General features: G+C 41.8%; 1 protein-coding gene and 2 long non-coding RNA genes across 3 annotated transcripts; 1 reads left to right on the top strand and 2 right to left on the bottom strand.

Moving 5' to 3' along the window:
* The first annotated feature begins 266 nt into the window (after positions 1-266).
* On the top strand, positions 267-5,393 carry LOC136754073 (zinc finger protein 79). Its single transcript, XM_066710416.1, has 3 exons — positions 267-847; positions 1,472-1,781; positions 2,260-5,393. Exons 2-3 carry the CDS (start codon positions 1,514-1,516, stop codon positions 3,339-3,341), a joined length of 1,350 nt encoding a protein of 449 aa, XP_066566513.1. The 5' UTR covers positions 267-847; positions 1,472-1,513; the 3' UTR covers positions 3,342-5,393.
* Positions 5,387-7,230, bottom strand: LOC136754083 (uncharacterized). The gene is made up of 2 exons (XR_010817532.1): positions 6,975-7,230; positions 5,387-5,563 (listed from the first exon to the last, which is right to left on the bottom strand). It is a non-coding gene; the product is annotated as an uncharacterized LOC136754083 (long non-coding RNA).
* Positions 7,231-7,890: 660 nt separating this feature from the next.
* LOC136754091 (uncharacterized) lies at positions 7,891-9,911 on the bottom strand. Its single transcript, XR_010817535.1, has 4 exons — positions 9,679-9,911; positions 9,445-9,477; positions 8,418-8,444; positions 7,891-7,944 (listed from the first exon to the last, which is right to left on the bottom strand). It is a non-coding gene; the product is annotated as an uncharacterized LOC136754091 (long non-coding RNA).
* Positions 9,912-17,619: the final 7,708 nt, after the last annotated feature.

Genomic DNA, 17,619 nt, shown 5'->3' on the forward strand with positions numbered 1-17,619 from the left:
GACAGGAAATCCTCCCACAGCCCAGGAAGCCCCTCTTTCAAGAGAGAACAATGTCGCCCATCTTATCTCATCGTTGCCATCTAACAAGCCCCTCCAGTACTGCAGTGAGGAGGATGCAAGGGGCTCCGGTCGCCCCCTGGTGGGCTAGGGGAGCAACTTCAGAAAAAGGCAGTCAAGCAATATTCGTGTATTTATGGAGAAATGTCTGGCACGCATTATTATTATTATTATTATTATTATTAAGAGTAATCATACAAATAATGTATTTTATATTGATAAGAATAAGAACAGCAGCAATAGCAATGCTTTTACACCAGAAATGCACAAACAATTGTATTGTCTGATGTACTTTCAATGGCAATCTCTATCTATGGATAAATAGCTCGAATGGATACATACATGCATACTTAGATTACACATATGTCGCGTTTGTGTAGCGCAGATGCCAGCAGCTCGGGGATTCTGCAGATCTGCGCAGACCTGCGGACATCTGCGCTACACGATGGCTGGTACCTTTGTCTGCTTTATGCAAACGGGGCTCTGATTGGTCAGATTGCAGGGTCAACATGACAGTCCTGCCTGGCAGCGGACCTAGTTGGGTGAGTTTGGGACGGCCTGTGACGGGATTGGTCGGCATTTCCCAGGAATACGGTCCATTTGTAGAAGGACGGCTGCTGATTGGTAGCCAGCGAGCGAGGGGCGGTGGCCAGAGAGGACAGCTGGTTTCGTCGGATGTGAGAGACATTGATCAACTTCACTGTGTGGGTAGTGAAGGTCCGCCGTCTGTTCGTGCATCAGCTGTAATCGTGCTTTTCCTTTTGCACACTCGAAGCATGAAGAGCTGGAGGTAACGGGGCTCGGCAGTGAAGCGGGGCTGCAAATCCCACACGGGTCGAGTACACGTACAGACATTGCAATCGATACAGAAACAGATACAGTGCATGCATTACACGAATCTACACTACATGAACATCAGACATCAAACCAAAGCTCTGCAGTCTCGCATCATTCAGGGTCAAGGGCAGAATCTGCAGGCATTTACAGTACCATCTTGTGCAATGCAAAGTACACAAATACAGAACTGCCGCTTGCAAAACACCTATGTGTTGCGGGGGAAATTGCACAGAACAATAATTGGAAACATCACAATCTCAAATGCATAGTGCTTTTATTAAAACAGGCCTACTAATACGTAATAATACAAAATGAAATATGAACAACAGTAGTAGGAGTACTGTTGTTGACCACTTATGCTTTTGTATAAGAAAAGTAAATACCAAATATGGGCAAATAAAGAATCCTTATTGTGCAAATGTATAAAGGCAGACAGACTCAATCAGATTGACAAATATGTGGAATAATCTCTATATGATACAGCGTGTAGACAAACAACACAGTAGGGTCATGGGGACAGCTGCATTCGAATACTGACAGGTTGGTCAGACTGACCATTTGACATGTTGCTCTCCAGGCGCTGACGGAGGACCCACTGCTCATCCCAAGAGTGCTGGCGATGGCATGCGTTCTCATCAAGGAGGAGGTGACGGAGGTCGAATGCTCCAGCGTGGCAGAGGGGGACAGCACGGAGCCAGACACCACCCTAAAAGGGGAGAACCGCCCCTTAGTGGAGCAGGCCCACATCAAAGAGGAGCCCCCTTACCTGGAGCCGGACGCAGCCAGCAGCATCTCCGAACTGGGCTCTGTCCACATTATAGAGGACTGCCCTAAATGGCACCCTCACCAGAGACAGCCCAAACCCATCTCCGCCACCAGTGTAACGTGTAAGTATCTACAAAATTAAGTTATATACAATTATGCCTACACCCCCAGCCCCCTGCAATGTTACGTGTTATTTTAAGTATTAGATAATTTGTGGCAGTGGCAGCTCAAAAAATGTACTGTCCTGAACTTGAGCACTTTTGACAGGGCTTTCTGAACTGCAGTACAATGCAATGCTAACACAGCAGAATGAACTTTGAGGATTTGCAGTGTATTAAGAAAACAGCGTTACAACAGTGATGGGCCATGGCAACCCGTAGGACTTGGACGCCTGTCTCATATTTCTGGTGAGAGGCGGCTGAAAATGTGTGGACTGTCCTCTCTGACTGTGATCCAGAAGGTACTATTCGAAATGTCATTCCTCATCAGCTGCCCCTTGAGCCTCTCATCCTGTCCCTCACAGCGCTTTGCGTTCTCTCTCTCCCACCTGTGTCCCTCCTTTCCCTTTTCGTCTCCCCCTCTGTCTCTCTTTCTGTGCAGCCACCTATCCCTGCCCTCACTGCGAGGTCTCCTTCACCGGGGAGCAGTATCTGCAGGGCCACGTGAAGAACAAACACCGGGAGGAGTACCTGAAGGCCCTCCGATCGTCAGCCCTGAAAAATGGCACCTTGCAATCGAGAGCGCCGCCCCCCAAAGACTCCCCAGACCCCGCCACCGCCACCGATCACGCTCACCCGAATACTCCCGCTCCGGGGACCCCCGCCCCAGCCCCGCACCCCTGCTCCGTGTGCTGGAGGAGCTTCGGCCGGGTGGACAGCCTCAGGCGGCATGAGCGGAGCCACGCGGCGGGGGTAGCGGCAACGTCCCACAGCTGCGGAGAGTGCGGCAAGAGCTTCCGGGACTCGGAGAAGCTGGAGACGCACAGGCGCACCCACTCTGGGGAGACCCCGTACCGCTGTGGCCAGTGCGGGAAGAGCTTCAGCCAGCTGGGCAACCTCAAGATCCACGGGCGCATCCACACGGGCGAGCGGCCCTACAGCTGCGCCCAGTGCCGCAAGAGCTTCCGCTACCTGGAGTCGCTCAAGCAGCACCAGCGCATCCACAGCGGGGAGACGCCCTTCGACTGCAGCCAGTGCGGCAAGAGCTTCAGCCTGCTGGGCAACCTGAAGAAGCACCAGCGCATCCACACCGGGGAGAGCCCGTACAGCTGCGCCGAGTGCGGCCGCAGCTTCAACCAGGTCCAGAACCTCAAGAAGCACCAGCAGATGCACTCGGGCCAGACCCCCTTCGTGTGCTTGGAGTGCGGCAAGAGCTTCAACCAGTCGGGCAACCTTAAAGCCCACCGGCGCGTGCACACCGGCGAGGCCCCCTACATCTGCGGCGAGTGCGGCAAGAGCTTCAGCCAGTCAGGCAACCTGAAGACCCACCAGCGCACCCACACGGGGGAGGCGCCCTACGTCTGCACCCAGTGTGGCAAGAGCTTCAAGGACTCGGGCAAGCTGAAGCGCCACCAGCTGGTGCACAGCGGAGAGACACCCTACCTCTGCCCCGACTGCGGCAAGAGCTTCAGCCAGCTGGGCAACCTGAAGACTCACCAGCGCAGCCACGCCGGGGAGAGCTGACGGGAGTGCAGCACGCCTATGGGACTAAACAGACAAAATATAGATAGATAGAAGCCAGCTGTAGGTGCTGAATAACAGTACATGATACACGACTATATTACTTTATGTAACCCCCCAAATAATAGCCTTCAATAGACTTTTGTCCTCTTCAGCAGCAGCTCTTGTGCATGAATTCATAAACTCTCCCAGCCCGTAGATAATTTTGTATTGTCTTCACTCACATGTTCTGCCCCATGTCTCTCAAAGGAGCTTTACTGTAGTGACCATTCTTGACCAGCATCTAATACTCTTGGTTGATTATGAATTTATGTTTACAAGTTTACAAAATTATGTCATTTCATATATAAGGAAGTGTGCGTCTTTGACATCTAAAGGATATAACTACAGAAGAACGAGTACTGTGCTTTGTTTTGTATTATAAGCATGTTTTCACCACACATTCACATTAGTCATTTTGCATGGATGGGAAATGTGGCATTAGAGTTTGATCCTAAGTGTCCCTTTATTGTGATCCTCGGTCACCAGAGGCTTATAGCAATAAACCTGTAAAAGTCAGTTCCTCATTGCTTATGCCTCAAAAAGTATAGAAAATGTCTATTATTCCCCACAAACTTTGCTTTTATGACCAGGTAGGGCTGGGCGGTATACCGTAAAAAACAATATACCGGTATTCATTTATGGTTTGGAATTTTACTATACCTTCATACCGGTATTTTAAAGTTTTGAATAATTTACTATTTACTGTGTCATTGAGTCATAGCATTCAGCTACCAATAAACTGGATCGTGTTCGCGTATCCCACAACTCGCTGCGCGGCTGCTTGAGACTGTGCTGTCTGACATGAGACGCATCTGATCAAGAAACGCCGATAGCGTTCGTGTAACGCAAATTTTGACAGATCTGCGCAGATCTGCACAGCTCCACCAATGGGATAGGTTGGATCCCACAAGAACGCGACCACCTTTCGTCACAAACCCTGCAGAAATCAATGTAATTGGATGATTTATTATTTTTATATTTTCGTTAAAAATAATTGATGTAATTATTTAATAAAGCATTGACAAGTGTCGATCTAGAATTCCATATCTATGTTTTTGACAGTGCTGTTCACAGCTTCATTGTATAATGAAACTTGACATTCGCCTCCACTAACAAGGGGACTGTAGTAGTTTTCATTCAGCTGAACACGTCCCTCTTGATTTCTGCATAATCGTGTGTCTCACAGCCACAGCTCGCCTCCCGCATGTGCATTGCATGTTGACATTAACAAACAAACGTGATCAATGCACAATCAACGAAGACGAGATGAGCAGAGTAGCGTGACTGAAACTTCACAGCAAAGTGACCCAGTGAATCTGTCCTGAAGAAATGCGCGTCGTCGATAGTGTGGACATTATTTGGTTTCAAGACAACTGACACAGAACAGGAAACGTAATTAAATGTAATTTGTGTCCTATTTATGAACAGTATAAAATGGCCATTAAAAATACTGTCATACCGTCAAGAATGTGAAAAATACCGCAATCTTGTATTCTGGCCATATCGCCCAGCCCTATGACCAGGACAGTGATATTTCCAAAGAGAAAACGGTCACCTTTGTGTCTTTTCGTTCACATGAAGTCAGAAAATAACAACATATGAATCCAAATTAACATGTATTTATACTATAAATACAAAGTAATACAAAGATGACTACAAAAGATTTACGATTATACTGTATTTACAGCTTAAAATAGTTGACCCTACAGTTCTGTTGAATGAAACGGATTTGTAGACAGGATTCTGATTTTGAGCACAATCTTTATGAAATGAAAAAGATTTCAGGAACAGGGATACAACAACAGGTGCCTCACTGAAAAAATGAACAAAAAATCTAGGAATACCAAATACACACCATGTTCAGAACAATATTCTGAAATCAGACTGCAACTTGTCGCACCTGTTCTTGGATCCCCCACTTGATGTCTTTAAACTCGGGCAGAACCTTCGAGACCATTTGGTTAATTACAGATTTTAAAGAATAAAGAATAAACAAAACAACATGCTTCTCAATGCATCTCATTGCAGTTCACTTTATTTGGTTGTTTAAGAGCTTACGCTTGAAGCAGAGGGGTCAATACTAGGACAGGTTCTGATCTACAGGGAATAATCATTCTGTAGGAAAATGTGCAGAAGCTCAGGAGCCTTCACTTCCAGCTAATTTTCTAGGTGGCAAACAACAGCTATAATAAAAGGAAGGGAAACAGGAGTTAGAAATGTAGGTTATTGTGAATGTATGCATTGGATAATCAAGGCACTTAAGCTCAACAAGGTGGAAGCTCTATTAGCCAAAGCAAGACATAGTCAAGGGATTTATTAGTGAGTTTTGCATGTGATCTTGTGGAAAGGTAAAATGACCTGTATTCCACAGTCAATGTAATCCTTGCTGCACTCTGTAAGGAGTTATGAGCCAGATCTCAATTTGACCCTAAGGAAGGTCTGATGTCATGGGGGTGGAGCTTTGTGGATACAGCACACATTAGTTCCTATCAGTGTTCTATAGCAACCCTTAGCCTTCAGCATTCATTAAAGCAAATTAAGCTATTTTTAATATTGACTGACCTTTAAGGAGAGGTCAAGGGCAATGGTCATGGTACTTTTTTTTAACCATTTCTTAAGTCAAGCCATGATGTTCTTTACAAATCTGAAGTGATATTCTCCGTCTAGGGCAGGAGTGGCTAACCCTGGTCCTGGAGAGCCGCAGGGTCTACCGGCTTTTGTTCTATCCAGATCGTTAACTGCTTAATTGAACCAATTGTGTGTCTTAATTAGGCAAAATGTCCCTGTGTTCAAGGTATCCAATGATTGGTAATTTATGGAGACCTGGAAATCCTGCAGGATTGCGGCTCTCCAGGGTTAGCCACCCCTGGTCTAGGGATATATCAGGACATGTTTAACAGTCATAGTGAGTTTGACCTTAAAGGAAATGTCAAATTCAAGGTCATATACCTATAAAAGGTTTATAATTTTTGTTATATTTGACCATAATGTATTTATTTTACTAAGAGAATCATCAATGCTTAGAATGAATAGGTGGATCATGTTGTGGCAAATGGTGAATTAAAAGGCTGCTTAAAATTGATGGAGTATAACTTAAAATTAATTTTGCAAGAAAATCATGCAAACTGTGTGTGATCTATGCACATCAAATACCAAAGAATTGTATGACAAAACAATTGTATACATCAATAGATAATCTGTCAAAATAGATACATTTCTGAATACAAGATCTTCAAATTTATGAAGACCCTGGTAATCAGTATTTTTTTTAATCCTCTTTGGCTTTGATCACTTTTTGAAAAAGCTTCCTGTTAATTTGTGATAGTTTCATCAACTTCTCAGGAGTTTTCTATTGTGACAACAAATAAAGAAAACTGATTTTGTGCCCAGGTAACCATTTGTACATAAATTGGGGTGTCTGCTTGTGATGCAAATTCAATTTGTAATCAAGCTTGAGCTTCTTCACAGAGGGCGCTAAGTATGTAGGTTAAAATATCCTGGCATAAACGCACCAGGACCAGAGGATGCAAAAAACACTGTTCTGTAGATAAAAATATACTTTGTATACTTAATACTTAATGGATTCAAATTTACATGTGTGTTGTCTTTTCACACAGGCCATATGGTGCATGCACATAACCCTTTCCACAAGGTGCCAGTTGACATCTGAAGTTATGTCCATTTCTGCAGTCAAAAGGTTCTGTTGAAATAAAAGTAACAACAAGCAAATGTTAATCTATCATACCATCCACAGTGGTGCAACTTCATCTATGGGTGTTACCAGACTGCATTTGACTGAATCTCAAGGGACCAACTAGACACCTATTGGAGTCCAGGTGTGAAGCCACAATGAGGGATGTTAAAGGGAATAGCCAGGTGATGTTGAAGAAAATGTTGCTGTCACCAGTTTCCCTCAAGGTCTTAGAGACCGCAGTTTACCCATGGTGACACACACCATCACACCCTCACTAGACTATTCTAGGGTTTGATACTGACTCTCAAGTCCATATGTGTGGGATTGGAGTTGAAAGCAGCGGGATGGACACTGGTGCAGTAAATACTTAAATATACTTACGTCCAGCATCAACTAAAAAACAAAAATAGGAAAAATGAAATCAATTCTAACCAACTAGTACACTAGTACATATTATTTCATATTAGGAGAAGTGCCAAAGGTACAAACTCAGGTTGTGAAAGTCACAATAATTGAGATCTTACTGGTGGTCACATTACACTGATAAATGTAACAGTCTTTCACCTCTCACCACTTCATGAGATATTTGGACAGATCAAAATCATACATGTTTGAAGACTTCTAACAATCTCCAAAAACACTAGTTATACTAAGAAACACTGTATAAATTGCTGCGACTGGATGACAAGTCCTAGAAGAAGAGCCGGTAAATGGAAGGCCCTGGCCACAATTATTATTCTTAACAATGAAAATAAATAATTATTTTGAAAGAAGTTAGAGAATTTGAAATAATATAAAATAAGTAATAATTTAGGTTAACACTGAATATTAACTTACTGAGTTTTGCATTGTGTGGATCAAGGGATTGGCCTGAAAAACAGAAAAAACTTTACACTCCATAACATCAATTTCATGATAAACGATTTAGAATATGCAAATACCTTCCTCCCACAGTGCAGCTTTGCAGACACAGTCATCTCAGATTATTTAGTTTCCATCAGGTGTACACACAAGTCAAGGAAAATACTTGTATATTCCTTACCAACCTCATTTAATACATTGAGTTAAATTTGATATTTCATAACCATATTATTTTGTACAGATACATACAGTGAGGGGAAAAAAGTATTTGATCCCCTGCTGATTTTGTACGTTTGCCCACTGACAACGAAATGATCAGTCTATAATTTTAATGGTAGGTGTATTTTAAGAGTGAGAGACAGAATAACAACAAAAAAATCCAGAAAAATGCATTTCAAAAAAGTTATAAATTGATTTGCATGTTAATGAGGGAAATAAGTATTGAGTATCAATGTGGTATTAAACAATACAAATAAACATACCTTTAATTAATTGTTTAGCTTTCATACCTGTAAAATACAAAAATAAACAAGCAAATTGCTCACCAAGTGCCAACTATGGAAATTGGGCCCTGAATCTATAACACACACCATACCAAACAAAATAAAAATAAAATAAAATTAAACCTACTACTACTTCTAAATTTATAGCTGAAACAGTATAACAAAAATATATTTTCCATATTCATGTTTTCAGAAGAGATGATCTTATTCAAACCTCCATCTCAGGCACACCTCTGAGCACCCAATCCACACAGCTGTATCAGCAGAGTAACAAACCAACTACTCAAAAAGTCCAGTCAGCTGACACGAGGGCTTGAAAAGTTCAGAAAAGGATAATGTCACAATAATGAGTTCATACACTATGAGCCCAGTACAATTATTAGGACCTAACTGACAAAATAGACATTGACACGACCAAAGTTGGGTGACAAAATTCCCAAGTACGTGCATTTTTTACATTGTCCCATGTAACCAGCTCGTTACAGTGACATGAAGAGGCCATGGGACAAAGAAACAAGTGTTGTACAAGATTACAAGGAAACTGTCTGGAGCAAGAATAAATACAGACATGTCAGGCAAGGACAAAACAGGAAATGTGATCACAGTCAGAACAGGACAACAGACCTGCACCAGTGAAAGCCCCAGACATCCACCCAACTAAGACTAAACAACTCTTTACTAAATAAATACTGAAACAAAATTACATCAGGGCTGCATTGAAACAACTGCGCAATGACAAACAACGGGGTCTAAATAAATGGAATTAAGAGTTTAACTTATTTTAAGTATTATACAAAATCATTCATTGCTAAAGTAAGACCTGATTTAGAATACTGTTTCAATTTTCTAATTTGATTCCAGTTTTCAAAAGACATATTTACTCTCCAAAGAATATATTTTACAAGTTGAATGTAAAAATATTTGATACTGAATGGTAAATACAGGCTATTTTCTTAAGAGTAGACTGGTTTAAATACAGAAAACATTAAGAAAGAGTTTTCCTTACAGTGGACAGTGGTGTCATGAAACCAAGACAGACCTGTGAAAAGAAGAAATATAAATGTTCAATAGAATAGTTTAACACTTATAGACAGACACTTTACCTATCAATGTGGACCAGTAGATCATTTAAACCACAACTTGTGTTTTACTAACACTTTCAGTCAGTGTACACACACACCCAGGCAGCCATAAAGGAAATGTCAGTGATTATGTCAGTATAAAATAATCAAATACTTACCAAATGCCAGCAGCACCACAAAAGTGAGAGTGATTTTTCCCATGGTGAGGTATGAGGAATGCTGTCCTGAGGAGGAAAATGCAATGTTAAGCTGCAGCAACATAACCAGCCTATATAACTGTACTTATCGTACTTGCTTGCATTTGCATTGTTGACTTTTTGTGCTGTATCTCTGTGCCATATAAACCTCTATCTCTAGTCAACACAGCACTCTTCTGTGCGCAGACCCCTTCTCTGCACTTGACTGAGTGAATGCTGCTGGCATTTCCACCCTTCTCCTTTTCCATTTCCTGCTCTATAAGCGCTTTTCTTTTGGTGTGTGGATTTCTCCACCCTGACGCCCAACCACTATCCATGAGTGGAACTGTCACAAACTACTTCTGTGCAGCATAACAATTAATACATCACAGTATACATGAAATGTATGTTGAACACCCATTTTGGCTGCCAAGATCTAGGTTTTGAGATAGTTCAGCAGTGTATAGAATATTATAAACAACCACATTATTGCAGATTCTTTTATATTGGTAAGGAAAAATACATTCAAATATGTCTTATTAGCACATAGCTTGATTTGAGTTTTTATTATTTAGTTTTTTATCAACAATAAACAAAACAGCAATACATAAGGAAGTGCAGATTAAAATTAACTAGTAGTCCTTTCTAATAGTAGTAGACCTAACTAACTAGTACTAATTCTTTCTATTTGTGTGATAAAGTTGAATGCTGCACATTTGCAGTGCTCCCCAGAACCAGTGTCAGCCTGCAGTGTTAAGATATGACACTCTTTAGGAGCCTCCACTTGCTACCCCTAAATTGACTGGGTTGGGTGATGTGTAGAGTAGACCAGTGGACACCTGTTTCTCCTAATAGTGGTGTCTAACATTAACTACCAAAACAGAAGCACAAGTAAAATGTCTCCTTAATACTATTGGTTTCTAAATCCACAAATAAGCCTCCTTGGTAGTTATATATCTACACACTGTATATACAGTGAGGGAGAAAAGTATTTGATCCCCTGCTGATTTTGTACATTTGCCCACTGACAAAGAAATGATCAGTCTATAATTTTAATGGTAGGTGTATTTTAACAGTGAGAGACAGAATAACAACAACAAAATCCAGAAAAACGCATTTCAAAAAAGTTATAAATTGATTTGCATGTTAATGAGGGAAATAAGTATTTGACCCCTTCGACTTAGTACTTGGTGGCAAAACCCTTGTTGGCAATCACAGAGGTCAGACATTTCTTGTAGTTGGCCACCAGGTTTGCACACATCTCAGGAGGGATTTTGTCCCACTCCTCTTTGCAGATCCTCTCCAAGTAATTAAGGTTTCTAGGCTGACGTTTGGCAACTCGAACCTTCAGCTCCCTCCACAGATTTTCTATGGGATTAAGATCTGGAGACTGGCTAGGCCATTCCAGGACCTTAATGTGCTTCTTCTTGAGCCACTCCTTTGTTGCCTTGGCTGTGTGTTTTGGGTCATTGTCATGCTGGAATACCCATCCACGACCCATTTTCAATGCCCTGGCTGAGGGAAGGAGGTTCTCACCCAAGATTTGACGGTACATGGCCCCGTCCATCGTCCCTTTGATGCGGTGCAGTTGTCCTGTCCCCTTAGCAGAAAGACACCCTCAAAGCATAATGTTTCCACCTCCATGTTTGACGGTGGGGATGGTGATCTTGGGGTCATTCCTCCTCCTCCACACACGGCGAGTTGAGTTGATGCCAAAGAGCTCGATTTTGGTCTCATCTGACCACAACACTTTCACCCAGTTCTCCTCTGAATCATTCAGATGTTCATTGGCAAACTTCAGACGGGCCTGTACATGTGCTTTTTTGAGCAGGGGGACCTTGCGGGCGCTGCAGGATTTCAGTCCTTCACGGCGTAGTGTGTTACCAATTGTTTTCTTGGTGATTATGGTCCCAGCTGCCTTGAGATCATTAACAAGATCTGTCCGTGTAGTTCTGGGCTGATTCCTCACCGTTCTCATGATAATTGAAACTCCACGAGGTGAGATCTTGCATGGAGCCCCAGACCGAGGGAGACTGACAGTTATTTTGTGTTTCTTCTTCAACTGTTGTCACCTTCTCACCAAGCTGCTTGGCGATAGTCTTGTATCCCATTCCAGGCTTGTGTAGGTCTACAATCTTGTCCCTGACATCCTTGGACAGCTCTTTGGTCTTGGCCATGGTGGAGAGTTTGGAATCTGATTGATTGATTGCTTCTGTGGACAGGTGTCTTTTATACAGGTAACGAGCTGAGATTAGGAGCATTCCCTTTAAGAGAGTGCTCCTAATCTCAGCTCGTTACCTGTATAAAAGACACCTGGGAGCCAGAAATCTTGCTGATTGATAGGGGATCAAATACTTATTTCCCTCACTGTATGTACTGTGATGTTGTATTAATTGTTCACTGTAAAAAAGCCAACTTGCAAAACATGGAATTTACTATATATTTTAATTTGAGTGGATTTAAATGTAATATATAGTTAATCCAACAAACTTTCCTCTAACGTAGCTGAACTTTGAATAATATATTGACTGAACTTGTATATTAAAGTCTCCATCCAACTTAAGGTTGAGCAAGACAGCTGCACATGCTCATTTGAATCTTGAGGCTGATGAGTAGAGGGCAAGTGTGGACAAGTTTACTTTACGCATGTGCAGGACAGCGCTTGTCCAACTACATGAGTAATGATGACGGACAAGAGTTTGCTATAACGATCACTTCACTTTTTGCACATGGTACTGTGGTGAAAAATTTAAGTTTATAGCTAGCTATCTAATCATGTTTGATGAAAAATTAAATGTGTTATGTGCTTGTAATGTAGAATCGCATGTGCATCTGCAGAACTTTTTTAAAACGTGTTTTGCATCGGAACTTTTGAATGCAAGTTATGTATCCTAGTAATGTTTTAAATGTAGAAGTTTGAATGAAACTGCAATGAAAAGTGTGCATAGTTTAATCAGATGCTTTGGCTTATAACAGTGCAGCTAGAGCAATTGAATAATTGTGAAACTGATCTACAGTTAAGTTAGGTAGCTGGCGATCTTGTCTTGGCAAGTATCATTTGCTGGTTTCTCTATCCCTAAACTTTTACAATTGTAATTGGCAGTTTACTGTTGATGCTAAATAGCTTGCTAGTTAGATAGGTAAAATACTGTTTTATTTGGATAAGTATTTTACATTTCAATAAATAAAAACATTCAAAATTGTAATACTTATGATTAAAAAGAAATTAAAATCAATTCTTAAAATCACTTAAAATTTTTTAAATCTAACAGTGATTAACAAAATACATGAACTCAAATAAACATGTGCAATAAATCAAATAAACTTGTGAATAAGGGCAATACTACCAAATTAACAAATAAACAATATAGTCAAATACATTGAAAATAACTGAAAATGCACCGGACAAAGCAAAAAACAAATAAAACAATAAAATAAAAAACAAACCAAAACAGTCCAATGCATTTAAAATTAAAATCCAAACGGTCAATGTATTTGACAAAAAAAACATAACAACCAAAAAACCCAAACAACTAGTGCTTTTAAAATCAATGAAATCTTTAAAAACAGTTAAAATTCATTTTTTAAAAGTCTTTTTTTTTTTAAAAACAATCTTTTCATAAAAATGGTTAAAAGATCTTGAACTCGGGCTCCAGCAGGGGGAGATGGCCGTCCCCGGAGGTGGGTCCCATCACGGGATCCTGAGCTCCCGCAGATCTTGAAGGTGCCAGTTCTTAAAGGCTTCCTCCTTGCCCCTCTGACGGACCTCCAGATTGACATAGTCCCTAATTAGTAGCATGCCCCTACGCGCGATGACAATTGGGTCCAGCTCCTGCTTGTTGAATAAACAGATGTTCCGTCCCTCCCACAGGGCCTGTTTCACTGCGCAGACGACACACCACCAGCACCTCAGGGTAGAAGATGTTAATCCCCTGGCTGGTCCATACAGGATCTGCTGGCGGTCGCCCGCACAGGAATGGCAAACCTGTGGAGGAACGGAGAAAACAGGAGCCAGACCCTGCAGGCGGAGGGGCACTCCCTAAAGATGTGAGCCTCTGTCTCCTTCCCCAGGCAACCCTTGTAGGGGCAGATGTCATAAGGGGCTAGGCCCCTTCTGTGCATGAACACTTGGGTGGGGAGACACCGACTCACAGCCATCCAGGAGACATCTTTCTGCGTATTTGTGAGGCAAACGTGCGTAGCGTTAGCCCAGAAAAACCGTCAGGTTTCGGGAGGGAAATCTTCTATCCGGCTGGTCTCCTGGGTAGATCTGGCTATAGATGGTCTTATAATCCCAGGAGGCCAGCACGACTTTATGGAGGCCTACTTCGAGCGCAAAGGCTCGGAGCGCCCTGTAGAATGGCGGGGGATCCCACGAGTGTGGCCTGGTGTTATCTATGGCTCAGAGGCCGAATGGTCTCAGGCTGCTGGCAAAATAAAAGCGGTTCATAAAACTCACTTTCTTGCCAGCAGCCTGGATGTTCTTGACCACGTAGGCCAGCCCCTGCGCCTTTATCAGCCGCACAATGTCCGGGACCCCCCTGCCTCCATCCAGGGTACCCTTCACCATCTGCACTCTTTTCAGCCTCTCCATTTTGCTCCCCCAGACAAACCGAAATATAATTCTTGTCACTAGTTTTGCGATGACTTTGTCTGGGGGGAAGATCATACCTACGTAGAGAAGTATCGGGAAGAGGATGGCCTTTACAACCAGCACCTTACCAGCCATCGTCAAGGTCCTTGTGCTCCAGCTGTGAATCTTTCTTTGGACTTTAGATAAAGCTTCCTCCCAGCTCCGGGTGCCCGTGTTGGTCCCGTCGATCGTGATCCCCAGGACCTTGATGGACGGCTTCACAGGGAACACAGTCGGCGGGTTAGATAGGTAAGTGTAGGGAAGTAGCATTGCACAGTTGTGTTTGCATTTCAGCTGTTGCAACAATCACTACACATGTCTGAGTATATCTGCAGCCTACGTCCACAGCGCTATGGTGGATATGATTTTTACAAATTTACAACATTTCCCCCAGACTATAGTTTTATCATGTACGGCTAGATAACCTGTTGTCTGTTATTACAGATATTTTGTAGTTAATGTATTGATGAATTTTTAATTGATGGATTAAACTTGGCTACCTATTGTAAATCTATGTAATTGAAGATGCTGTTTGAAATTATCTCAAATATTGAAACATGTATTAATACACAAATACTAAGCTTTATGAATGGTCAACAAAAGAAATATGAACCTATCCTTTTATTCCTTATTTACTGAAGGCTCCTAAGTGATAGGCTTCAACGTAACTGAATTCTCATAACTTGAATATTAAAGCTGTGTGATAGAAATTGTATTTTGCATGTGAAAATATGTACTGTGATTTACACAATTGCTTACTTTTCTGTTTGTGACTTGTTATGAAGAAATGACATGAAATGAGTGTAAATCTAACTTCCTTTTTTGCAGTACCGCCAAGCAGAATCCCACAATGCAGTGCAACCAATGCAAATTTGAAAAGCCTAATCAAGAGGTGCTCTTCAAACACTACAGAATACGTCAGGGACAACAGAAAATAAATGACCCCTTCCTCTATCCAGATTGCATCTGCTCCTTCAGGACTTCAGGTACTCTAAAATCTCACCTTACACAATTACATGCAAGGGCAGTAAGTCAAGAAAACCCAACATTTGTATTGTGGGCTATGCAACTTTAGATAAATTTTTAATGAGACAGTTTGTTGGACATATTGGAAGACATTTAAGAGCATGGGATGCAGGGCACTGGATGAGGAAAGGGTATTATGTGTAGGTACATTTTCTCAACTCATACAGAAGGCACACAGATGGGTGTACCAGCTAACCTGTACCAGGGTCGAACAATGGGTCGAATGGCCTCCTCTCGTTTGTAAACTTTCTTATGTTATGTTCTTAAACATAAACTGGGGCATCACATGCTCTTAATGAATACGATGCCCCTCCATTTGCCTCTTGCTAAATGATGTGAGGTCCATCAGTCTGGCGCTGTGTTATCTGAGGAGCTGAATTAAAGTGCTTGTGCAGGTTACATTAATATGCACATGATATTAAACATTTTACTGTGCTGTATGGGGGGAGGATATTTTGAAGAAGGCGGTGGGATCCAGTGTGGGGATTTTCCAGCTTTTGACTGCAGGTCTATGAACACACAGGATGTTTAAGGAGTTGCAGATTCGGCGCTGCTATTGAAACTGAGACAATTGATTCCCATCCCACACAGAGATCACCCAAGACCAGCCCACTCTGATCACTGATTAGGTCAGGAAGAACTGTCACTCAAATGTACTGGACCAATGGAGACCCATGATCCCCGCCTGCCTGTAAATCCCGCCCTCACGACAAAACAGCACCAAAACTCGTAAACGAAAAAACAAAATCGAAAGCAAAGGACCGGGTGCGAAAGCAAAGATTGCAGCATCGCAACCACAGACAGGGACTCCAGACGAGTGCGTCAGAGTTTTGCTCTCAATTTAACATTATTTTCTTTCAAGTTTTTTTTTTGGTTACAATATTTTTTATTTTATTTGTGTTACTTATGGGGTTAATTTGTGCCCATAGAAAACAGTCCAAAAGAACTGCGAGCATGTAGAGGGAACTGCACATCAGCAGCAAGAAGCGTGAGCACGCAGCGAGAACTGCGCATGTGTAAATTAGATTGAACGAGCGCAGAATTTAATTGTAAGCGTAAAATAAAAAACGTAAGTATAGTTTTGCACGTACAAGTTGTATTTCTGTAATTTTGACAGTGAACTCACTCCATAACGAAAGCGCTTAACGCAGGAGACAGAGAGTGGATTTGGGCCCACTACAAGGCTGATGATTATGCTACTGCGTGATTTTGCCAAAAGTATCCAGCCAACCTGAAACATGTTAATTTATATGTAATTCCTCTCTCCAATTATAATAAAAGTAATGGGGTCACTCAGGGGCAGTTCTGAGGGGGGCCAGTGGGCCGGCTTCTGTGGCCCCCCTAACTATCACCGCTGACAAAACACCGTCAAACCCCAAGCCCCCACCCCCCCTGCTCCTTTACTTATGCATTCAAGTACTTTCTGTTTTGTATTTGTAATTAATTTAGAACAATTTGCAGATTATATTTTTCACTTTGACATTATGGACATTTTCAATGACAATGAAATGTGGAAAAGTCCGAGGGGGGTGAATACTTTTGAGAGCCACTGTATAGTTAATAATAAGCACAAACAAGACAAACAGTTACCTCACAATGTCTACGATCCATAATCATTGTCATAAACAATTACCAATTACCCGGTACATTTTTCACATTACATAATGACACTGCTATACCACTACCCTAAGTACAAAAATGAAGGATTCAAGACTCATGCTAGAGACCTTTGCCAGCCTAGTGATACAATTGATCTCTCATGCTTGTGATGACTCATACATGATGTTCCTAAGAGTTCATATTTGTTTAGAGATAGATATGTAAAGTACCTCATGTGGGTAATTACATGAATTAAAAGCGAATTGTCAGCAGTCTCTTCCATATCACACTTTTTTGTGCTTTAAACAGGCTGATTTTTGCATGTCAGATAAAAGTAGTTAAGACTCAAGATCCCCAAAGAAATGATGCTTTGTTACATTCAAAGGTATCTCTCTATTGTACATAGATTAATCTTTAAGCATCCCCTGCTATTGAAATGTCAGCTCAACTCACTGTTTATTCACAGAAATGTCTTAGGAAGAATAACTGAAAAAGGTATGGATATCGCCATCGTGTCGCCAATAAATATTCAAATACATATCCAGACCACCTGATCAGAAAACAAGAGACTGAAAAAACATTTAGAAGCATGTGGCCACTACAGTGTCAGATTTGCAGAATTATTGCCTTTCTGGATGAACTCATCCAGGAGGATTTCATCTGTG

The sequence above is a fragment of the Amia ocellicauda genome, chromosome 1 (assembly GCF_036373705.1).
Source record: "Amia ocellicauda isolate fAmiCal2 chromosome 1, fAmiCal2.hap1, whole genome shotgun sequence".
Classification (NCBI taxonomy): Eukaryota; Metazoa; Chordata; class Actinopteri; order Amiiformes; family Amiidae; genus Amia; species Amia ocellicauda.